Below are 11,397 nucleotides of genomic sequence, written 5' to 3' on the forward strand. Positions count from 1 at the left end.
CCAATGGCAGCCTCATTCTACAACAGTGGCACCATATAGCATTTGCCCCTTTGTGACTGAGATACCTCACTCAGCATAATGTCCTCCAGGTTCACCCATTTTGAATAATATTGCATGAGTTCCTTGTTTTTCAATGCAGCATAGTATTCCATTGTGCGAATATACCACAGCTTCTCTACCCACTTCTTATACCTGTCTTCTCATTTCTTCCTTATTCTGCCAAACTTACTCTCCTAATTAATTTGTTTGAAAATGTCTGACATTATCTTGAACTCTCCAGTATACAAATCTTGTATTTATGTTTACTTTGATTGCCTGATAAATACTTCTTTTGCCAAGACACAGTTCAGAAAGCATCTTCCCCTGTGAAGCTTTCCTCCTAGCCACCAACAAAAATCCACCAACCCTCTTTTCTCTTATTAGTGGTCCATTCACACCTTTGGCTCCATACTGATCAGTTTTCATATTCCATATTTTTGTATGAAAGTATACGTCCATATTTTCATATTTTGAATGTTTGTATTTCTCTTTTACTCATTGCCATCGAGTTGGATTTGAGAAGTAGGTGACCTTCCACTGGGTTTCTGAGGCTATAAATCACATGAGAGGAGATTGCCAGTCTTTGTCCTGTGGAGCCGTTGGTGGATTGGAACCACCAAAGAACTGTGATCTTTGTGTTAGCAGCACAACTACCTGCAGACTAGGCCACCACAGCATTTGCTGTTCATGTCCCTTTTTCTATTAAATTGAAAGTCTCTTGAGGACAAATAGCAGAGCTCTTGCCTTTAGAACTCCACTTGAGATAACTCAGTTTCCTGGAGATAACTTCAGTAATGTTGTCCTGAAGGACACCTGATATGAGAATTTGTAATTGATCCACCTCCCTCCTCTTTCTTGGGCAATGGATACTTGTATTAACTTGTGCAAGCATGTATAATTGGTAAATTCTTTTTACAGCTGCACTTGTCATTCAGCATCTTCAAAAGGCCTATTTCTCAGTGTCCAAAGTATTTAGAATTATATATGCAGGATGGCTATTAGAAACAAGAACAACATTACCAAGATGTATATAGGAATTCAGTTAAAATATGATTACTCCCTTTCTATGATATATGAAAGTATAACCTACATTTACTGTAGACTTTTAAAGATATAAAAATACCAAAGTGAAAGTGGCCTAAATATATAATCAAGGGTATTCACGGTCAAGATCTTGGCAAGGAGCCTGTCAGTGATTTACCTCTACATATGCTTACATGACTTTGAATGTTGGATGTGCCAGTATTTTATAATTTAACTATTTTTATCTTAACACTATATTTTTTATTTTTATGGAGACATTTGGGTTAGAAAGTATGTCCTTATAATTATCTAATCTACTTCCTAAACAACATGCTTCTAGAAACTCTATGCATGAACCTTGAAAAATGACTATAGTTATAGGAAGGCTTCAGATCTTACATTCATAGGGTCACTATAAGTCGTGCTTGACTTGACGGCAATCAGCAACAACAGTTGCGTAATGTTGGACCTTTGTTTGTCCCTTTATGATACCATCTATAGTGATGTAGTTCCCTCTGTCAGCTAAATCCCTGAGCAAAGGCCTGTTCTGAACCTCTGACTGAATCCAGTACCCTACCCCATCAGTCAGTAACTTCTGTTTCTCATCATGCTAATAATCTGCTCATTATAGACAAATAACTATTTCTGCATGAATCTCATCCTAGGGCTTCTGACCATATATCCAGGTACTTGTTCCTGGATATTTTTATGGCCCAAATATCACTCAGCATTATCCACATATCTTCAATCATAAAGGTACTATCCTAGTTTTGAAAGCCATTTTCTCTCGCCTACACTACAATAATGACTCCCTAAATTGTTTGTTGCCTTTAGCTTTGCCCCTTCCTCAACATAATCTCCCTGCACACAATTCTGAACAAATCTTTCCACTGCTTAAAATCTCTCAACTACTTCTCATTTTGCTTAGTCTGAAGAAAAGATTACTTAATGTTTCAAAGGACCTTTAGTGACATGCCCCCGGGCTATCCATCCTGGTCCCTTACCATACCCTTCCTCCCTGCCTCTATTGACTTCCCTGAGTTTCTTCCTTTCCCTAGGACGACCAGTGTTCTTGCTTGCCTCTGGTCTTTGTATATGCTGCCCCCTCTTTTTAGAACTTTCTTCCTGTTGTCATCAGTTACTACCGAGTCGACTCTGACTTATGACAGCATCATAGCACCCAAGAGTGAAATGCTCCCAGGTTCCGTGCATGACTATGATCACTGGTATAATTGAGTTACTATTGCCTTCTAACCACGGATTTCATCTCCCAACATTTATCTAATTATAGTCATTTGTGTTCTATAATGTTTTCCTTGCCTAGTTTTCAGAAGTAAATTGCCAGGCTCTCTTCCTAAGTCTGCCTGAGTCTGGATGTTCTACTGACATGGTGATTTTACTGGTGTATGAAATATGAGTGAACTAGTTTCTAGCATCATAGAAACTAACACACAAGCCACAACAATATGACAAACTAACAAATGGGCAGTGGTAAGCACTCTATCCCTTCTTCTTTTAGACCTCACTATTATGTATCTTTCAAAACCAAGACTGAATGGAAATTGTTCCTTATAGAATGTTTCTGTGATGTCATTGGAGCCAGTTCTGTGTGTTTTTACAACACAGCCTATCTCACTCTCTAACTCACTCACTCAATACTTTGGATCTGGGATTGACGCATAGTTGTTCCTCCAGCTGGTCTCTGAGGCTGTAAATTGCAGGAGAGGTGATTGGCTATCTTTATGGAGCTGCGGTAGATTTGAACTGTCAGAAAGTCCTGGTCCATGAGAGTTACCAGTGCAATTAGTTGCTTACGGTCTGTGCTACCAGAGCTCTGTAACACTGTTTAATTACTGATTTCCTTTACTGGACTGCGTGGAAACAAACCTCACACTCATTGCTGTTGATTTGGTACTGTAATAAGTGCAAGGATCACACAGGGATGGCCATATCTGACCTTTACCAACTCCACGTGGGGCGACTATCCCTGTCAACGAACATCAACACAAAACCAAGTCTCCAATACTCTTACAACTTTTTCTACCATCCCAACACCAGTCGTATTGCTTTATTGGATCCAAAATCCATTGTGATATCTCACAGACCACACAAAAACATATTAGGGAAGTAAAAAAAGTTTTTATTCAGGTTAGTAGCAGAATACAGTCACTCAGTGAGGACAGCCTCTGAAATGTACTCACATATACCCCAGCCTTGAGCTTCGTGACTTTACGCCAGTGTTATAAAACTCTCAGTCCTCCCAGTTACAGCTCTTTCCCCACCGTCTAGTTGGCCGACAAACTTAGGCAAAGGCTCCTAATTCCATTCCCCAACACCTGTTCCATCTCACTGCCTAATCTTCCTGCTTCTTTGATACTCATCAGATTCACTGGTTATTCGGCGGGAGCCACTCAATGTAATGGTGACACCAGCCAGTCCCCTTTTGGATAATCTAACATGCCCTATTCATATATTCCTACCCATCCACATGGCAACATCATTTAATGGCCAGGGAAGTCATTTTGAACAATAAACCATTAACACCACAGGTATTGACTCAAAGCTGACCTTCCAATAGATTTTTCAAGAAACTATAAATCGTACATGTGCATCTTGAGGATTTTGGGGATAAGCTATGCTGCCAGCTATTCTGATTCATTTGCGCTTTCTTCCTCCATCTTCTTCCTTTTATACAGCATTATGAACTAAACTACTTCTCTTGACTTTTTGCAACGGTAGTGGTAACTGGTGTTTCCTCCTACAACATCTCTAAAGAGCTCTCTGGTGCTTCCTCCAAGAGAAACTTGTTGGTTCTTTCAGTATAGATAGGCTTAATAAGTATACAATAATGCTGATGGGGAATGTTCTTCCCAGAACAATCAACTGTAGTAGACCTAAAAGGCATCAATGGCCCAGAAACAAAATCCAGGAAGCAAAAAGGAGCAGGGAAGAAGAGTGAGAAGAAACAAGAAACCCAGGGAGCAAATGGAAAAGCCATGTTAACCTGAGCGGATTCATGAGTGAATACCATGAAACAAAATGTGTGTAAATTGTTTTTCCTGTAAAATTAATTTACTCTGTAAATATTCACCCGAACTACAATAATTAAAAAAAAAATCAATGTACAATCTTACCTTTAAAATGGGGGGGGGAAGTACCTAAACCCCCCCCCAAAAAAAACCCCATTTCTCTCACAGAGCTGCTAGCAGAATGTAACTACTAGAGAGATGCTCTCGTTGGGTTTGAAGCATAACTGCCTGCCGACTACATCACCAAACCTCCTGCATTATAACACAGCAATATTTAATGATGTAAATATTTACAACTCATATTGCCAAGAAAATTGCAACCTTGGCATTTAAATGAAATTCGAGGATGTTCAATTTTTGTTTAAAATCAGTACGAACATACTAGAACTGTTTCTTCTCTTTTCTTAGATTATATCTCAGAAAATAATATAGTAAAACTTATTTCCCCTGTGGTGTTTACTATAGGAAATTTAGTAAAAACTCTCTTGAAAAGTAACTATCATTTTTCATGTCTATGATACATTTACTAGTATTTTATTAAAACAAATAGTAGCTGCAAGTGAAAGTAAGCAAAAAAGGCAAAAGAAAATTAAATATCTTGTCTATTTACAAACTGTGAAATAGTTAATTATACAAAATATTGAAGCTACATACATTTTTACAAACAAATCTCAGAGGTGCACATTTCTTCCCCTCTGTCTTCCACCTAATAAATGCTACATGGTGCACTGTATAAACACCTGCTTTCATAAATTAATGACAGTGTTCCTTTTTTTTCTCTTGAACACGTTTATGAAGGCATCATTTTTGCAGGAGCCTAGAGTGTTGTGATTCGCAGTCATATCCATGTACATTATTTCAGAAGTTGCTGAAACCCCCCGGGGGGGATATCTAGAGAGTTGAGGTTCATTTGCAGCAAGTCCCACTTGAATGCAGCATCTTGAAATGGTGTTTTGTTTTCAAATAGAATATATTACATATTTCAAACTGTACATGTTTATCACACATTCCCTGGGCTTGCCTTGTTTACAGATGGTTTGAATAAATTTTCCTGCCTTTCTTCATTGTTTGCATGGGGTGGTAGTAGTTAAAAGCCAGTCCATGTTCAACATGAAGATTGTTTTGTTCTACAGAATGTGAATGTCCCGAGCACAACAATGCTGGCGTCCTTTCATCGTGAGGTTGGGCATTCTACATCCTTTTATTGATGGCTAAAATCATCTTTCTTTGTGCTAGAAAGTCTTAACCTGCTTGTGTTGGTTTTGAATTGCTTGAGTTGTTTAAGTTACTTCCTAAGAAAGCAAGCTTAAGGCCTGGATTTGTAATACACAGAACAGCCAGCGATGCTTCTCTGTGATCTGGCATGAATTTCTTAGCCTTCCTGGTCTTCAGTTTTCATCCTTGGCAAAAGTGAGATGTGAAGAGGATTAAATGATTTCTACAAGTCTAGCACAAATAATTGCACAATAAACTAAAGAAATTACAATTATTTTAAAAAACCCAAAAAACTCATGCAATATTATTCAAAATGGGGACCCAGGAGGACATTATGCTGAGTGAAATATCTCAGTCACAAAAGGACAAATACTCCGTGGTGCCACTGTTGTAGAATGGGACTGATATCAGGGTTGGTGTGAGACTGAGAAAAAATGGATAAATTATGTATACTGCATTAAAACAGATGGAGAGAATAATTTAAAAGCGATATATGATAGGGTATTATAGTTATCACAAGAGTCCAGAATTAAGGGTGCATAGTGGAGTGTACCTGGGATGGTGGGAGGGGTGCAGGGGGATTGTATACCAAAGAAAGAATTTTTTTTTTTTTACTTTTTAAAAGAGAGGAGAAACTGGGGGGCAGGGGGAGGGCTGGGCAGGGAGAAAAGTACAACAGTGAATGAATGGAAATCCAAAATCTCTGTAAATGTTCATTAAAATTATTAAAATAAAATAAAAAAACAAAAAAAAACCCCAACAACACTTTTTTGTGATGGTTTGGATGTCACACTGACAAAGACTGTAAATTGGCTTTCCAGTCAGTATCTTACAGCATTCCAAATAAACAGATTCTTTTTTTATGTGCATACAAGATAGTCCATATTGAAACAGTTACTCATTTTACTTACTGAGATAGCTTCAGGTTTGGCACATTCCTGAGTTCTTTTATTGTCACACACAAAACCATAAAAACCACCCACAGAGGGAAAAGAATCCATTATATCGAAGAAATATATAGTAATAATAATAAAGCAGCTCTCAAAAACTCGAGTTGAAACTGACTCAAACTGTCCCTCCAGCAGGTTTTCAGAGGCTGTAAATCTCATGGGAGGACACTATAAATCTTTCCCCATAGAGACATTGGTAAATTTGAACCACCACCTTTGGGTTACTTCTTAGCAACTATGCCACGAGAGCTCCCTGTATTTATCATTATTATCATGAAACAGAGATCATGGCTTTTATGCCACGTTTTCAGTTAAATTTTGTATTTGAAACCAACTCATTGTATGAACTTCAGCAAGGTCCTTAGTTTCTCTGAATTTTATTATCTTTGTAAGAATAATAGACTCCTCTGGTGGCCAGTACTGGGAAGGTATGCAGGCAGGGACTTCTCCAACGCTATCAGTTTGAGGACTAAGTTGACTATGTTGTTGTTGTTGTAGTTGTTGTTGTTAAGTGCTGTCGAGTTGCAAGCGACTCATAGCGACCCTATGAAGGAGAGTCCTCAACGCTAAGGTGAATATAGTTAGGGCTATATGGTTTTTCAGTCATTTTCTGTGCATGTGAGCACTGCACAAGCTCTAATTAATAAGGGTGACAGAAGAATTGATGCCTTTGCATTGTGGTGTTGGAGAAGAGGATGAATGTTCTGTGGGCTGATAGAACAACAAACAGATATGTCTTAGAGAGAGTGCAGCCAAAGTACTCTTTGGGGGAAGAGATGACAAAGCTTGAACTCACATAATTTGGACATGTTGTTAGGAGAGGCTGTTCCATAGAGAGGGACATCATGCTTGGAAAAGTGGAGGGAACAGTGAAAAAGCAAGATCCTCAACCAGATGGACTGACGGTGTAATGTGCTCAAATATGTCTAAAATAGTGAGGAGAGGACAGGGTTTAGATCTCTTGTTCATAGAGTCACTACTCGACTAGACTGCACCTAACAACAACCAGTGACCTAGTGGTAGGAAGCTGCACTGCAATCCAAAAAGCTCACAGTTCGATTCACTAGCTGCTCTGGGGAGAAGGATGGGCAGTCTCCTCTCATGTGACGTAATGCCTCTGAAAACCCACTGGAGGGTCAGCTATGGGGCAGTTCCAATGCCACAGAACATACAATATAAAAATAAAATACCTCAGTATCCAAGTATCTAATTGTTAATCATACTTAGCTGCAAAGTAGATGCTCAGTGAGTTAATGAAAACATTTTTATAATCGCTTTTTATGCTTTACATTTGTGTTACTTAACAAGTTAATTAAAGGGGTCTCAATTCGTTGAGATAAAACAAAAAAGCATTGTTTTTCCTGAAACTGCCATACCTACCTTAAAGATAATTCCATGTGGAAGGAAATTCTGTTTCCCTCTCTGAAGTTGGGACCTGTATTAGTTTTTGGCCAGATCCCAAGCGTAGTTTTTTGTTGTTAATTTGTTTCTTCTTAATATTCCAATTAATATAAAACCTTAACATGCATTCCTTCACCTCCTCCACCTCGATTACACCTGCCGGTGGTAATTTTGATGCATGGAGTTAAAGGGAGTAAGGAGGGGCATGTTCTGTATTTCACACCTCCTACTTTCTTCTTTTCAAAGGACCACTCTCCTAGGTTCTAGGACAAGAAAAGGAAACAAACAAAAAGGGTAAATCAAATGAGGGACCAGTCTTATCCTTGGTTAGTCCAAGCAACTCTTTTGCCTCATTTTTCTCTGTAAATATCCTAAGAGTAGGAGAAAGGATTGGCCCCACAGTGACGGAAGCCTCACTCTTAGGCTGCATCATCAGGCATTTTGCCACATCACCAAGTGAACTGCCGGCCTGTAGCATTCATGCCAGATGTCTCCTAGCTTCCCATCTTGTGATTGTCCCAAGAAGACCTTAAACTCATTTATCCTCCAAAACTAGGGTTCAGTTTGGCAGACTGGTTTGGGATCCATTTTCTCAGGAATGCAGAAGTTCATGGTCAGGACTGTTTCCAGCTGGTCCTCTCTAATTTTGTCATCTCTTTTACCTTGCTTAGCAAGTTCAATGACTAGGCAGCAATGCACAAACACTAAGCCTGTCTGTAACTCTCGACATTTATCAAAATTCGTAGAGTTTCTGGAGGCATGTTGTTTAGGAAGTGGATGCCACTCCTGCTTCTTCGCAGGCATCTTATTTAGACTATGTGATGTAGTGACTGAGCAGAGGGTGGCTGGAGAACGTTGCTTTTCCCCATGTTGCTCTGCAAGTCCGTAGAGAAAGAGTTGAAACTAGTTAATTCTATGCTCTGCCTTGGGCCTTAACTAATTCCAAAACATCAGAAAAAAGAAACACTTAAGACTTTTATTAAACAAGTAAGTGAAATAATAGTAAAAATACTGTTGTTTTTGTTGTTGTTGTTATGTGCCATCGAGTCTTTTGTGACTCATAGCGAACCTATGTACAAGAGCCCTAAATGCCTTTCTATCCTGTGCCAACCTCACTGTCTCAGACACATTCATTCCCACCACTCCACTCACAGAATAGATCCATCTCATCGAGGGTCTTCCTCTCCTGTACTGTTCCTCCACTCTCCACATCAAACATGATGTCCCTCTCCAAGAACCAGTCCCTCCTTGCAACTTGCCCAAAGTATGTCAGATGAAGCTTCAGAATCCTTGACTCCAAGGAGCATTCTGGCTTCACCCTCTCCAGGACAAACCTGTTTGTTCTCCTAGCAGTCCATGGTATGTATATTCAACACTCGTCTCCAGCATCACAACTCAAAGGCATCAATTATCTTTCTATCATCCCTATTCACTGTCTAACTCTCTGTGCTTCATTGACTATGCAAAGGCTTTTGACTGTATGGATCACAACAAGCTATGGCTGACTCTGAGAAAAATGGGAATCCCAGAATAATTGATTATGCTAATGCAAAACCTATACCTGGTCCAAGAGGCAGTAAAAATAATAGAGATAATAATATTTCATGCCAGTTAATTTAATCAATATGCAAGTACTTCAGAGAGAAAAATATTCATAGTTATCATCGCTTTTTTTTACTTTAATAAAATTAAAAGTAAATTTTGCCATATATTGCACTTATACTTTCTAAACTTATGCATTACTATATGACTTCATTTGCTTGAGATAGTAGAATGAAGTAAACTAAAGGACCAGTTATTATACAGAGAAATATTCCTCAGGACTGATGTCTGTCAGGCTTGGTAATATTGTAGCTGTTAAGTGCCATCAAGTCTACTACAACTCCTAGCAACTCTTCGACTGATGAATCTGAACTCTGCTCTATCTTGTGCCATCCTTATCATTTCTGACACACTCAAGCCCACTGTTAGAGTCAGTATCAAGCCATTTTGTTGAGGTTCTTCCTCTTCACCTTTCCAAGCGTGATGTCCTTTCCCAAGAACTGGGCCCTCCTAATAATATGCCCACAGTATGTTCGACAAACTTTCACTATCTTTGCCTCCAAGGAGCACACTGGCTGCATCTTTCTCAGGACATACTTGTCTGTCCATTTGGCAGTCAGTCTGCTCCAATGGCACAGCTCAAAAGCATAGGTTCTTGTTCTGTCATCCTTATTCATTGTCAAACTTTCAGCTGCATAGCAAGTAATTGCAAAGATTATAGTTTGGGTCAGATATACCTCAGTCTTCAAACTGACACCTTTGCTCTTCAGCATTTTGGAAAGAGGTCCCTAGCAGCATACTTTCCCAATGCAGTATATCCTTTGATTTCATGACTGCTGGTGTCGAGAGTGTTGATTTAATGCAACCTGGTTTGGTAATAAAAACTATTTAACATTTTGAGACCTAGTCATACGTTTCTAAAAAAATAAATAAATAAATATGATTTCCTCCCCTTTTGTAATGGATTGTATGCTTTAAATATTAAATTATACTTTTTAATGTTAAAGTGTGAAATGTATAAAGAGCAAGTGTATTTCTATAAAATTTGAATCAAAAGATAGCCTCAGGATTTTAGGTCGATTTTTTAAAACTCAAAAGAAAATACCATCTAGATATATTAGATATATTCTGACTCTCAAATCTGTCTTAAATACCAAGCTGAGTCATACCTGTTTGTTCACCTTTATGCAGACGGCAGCCGGTGAGCCCTCCACCCCCTCCACGGCCGATTTCCCCGCCACATACCTACGGCTACATTTCAGGACCCCTGGTCTCAGATATGGATACTGATGCACCCGAAGAAGAAGAAGACGAGGCTGATATGGAAGTAGCCAAGATGCAGACTAGAAGGCTCCTGTTACGTGGGCTTGAGCAGACCCCCGCCTCCAGTGTCGGAGACCTCGAGAGCTCTGTCACAGGATCCATGATCAACGGCTGGGGCTCAGCCTCGGAAGAGGACAACATTTCCAGTGGACGCTCCAGCGTGAGCTCCTCCGATGGCTCCTTTTTCACCGATGCCGATTTCGCCCAGGCGGTGGCGGCAGCAGCCGAGTATGCTGGGCTGAAGGTGGCAAGACGCCAGATGCAGGATGCTGCAGGTGGGTCTCATACCTGTAACCCAGCAGGAAAAGAAAATTATTCACATACATATTCCACACTGAGTCTCATACGAGATTTTTGTGCCCTTTATGAATCACTATTATTCCTGCCTTTAGTTTTCTTGATGAGAAAACCAAGGCCCAGGAATACAACATAATTTCACTAATTCCTCATTCTTGACAAGTTTTCTAAATTTATTTTCATTTAATACAGCCTATGAAATATGAATGATATGCATCCACTTAACAAATGAGAATTCCACATTTTTCAGAAGGGTGAAAGCAGCTAGATAGATGGATATCATGTGGTGGTGGTGGTGGTGGTGGTGTACTGTCAAGTCAGAATTGACCCATAGTTGACCCTCCAGCAGGTTTTCAGAGGCAGTTAATTGCATGAGAGGAGATTGCCCATCCTTCTCCTGCAGAGCATCTGGTGGATTTGAACTGTTTGCCTTCAGGATTGCAGCACAACTTTTTGCCATTAGGCCACCATATGCATATTTGTACAAATACTTACTATGTAATGCTGCTATAGCAAAAATGTCACATATGTATGACTTTTAATAGCAGACGTTTATTCTCCCACAGTTTAGGAAGCGA

General features: G+C 39.4%; 1 protein-coding gene across 1 annotated transcript in view; it reads left to right on the forward strand.

Moving 5' to 3' along the window:
* The window catches only part of ROBO1 (roundabout, axon guidance receptor, homolog 1 (Drosophila)), a 752,594-nt gene that overhangs the window by 709,290 nt on the left and 31,907 nt on the right, over positions 1-11,397 (forward strand). Inside the window, exon 26 of the mRNA XM_006889823.1 lies at positions 10,391-10,797. Within this exon, the coding sequence (XP_006889885.1) occupies positions 10,391-10,797 (407 nt within the window). The remainder of the gene's footprint in view (positions 1-10,390; positions 10,798-11,397) is intronic.

Source organism: Elephantulus edwardii, unplaced genomic scaffold, assembly GCF_000299155.1.
Source record: "Elephantulus edwardii isolate Elephantulus edwardi_28Jun2011 unplaced genomic scaffold, EleEdw1.0 scaffold00081, whole genome shotgun sequence".
Classification (NCBI taxonomy): domain Eukaryota; kingdom Metazoa; phylum Chordata; class Mammalia; order Macroscelidea; family Macroscelididae; genus Elephantulus; species Elephantulus edwardii.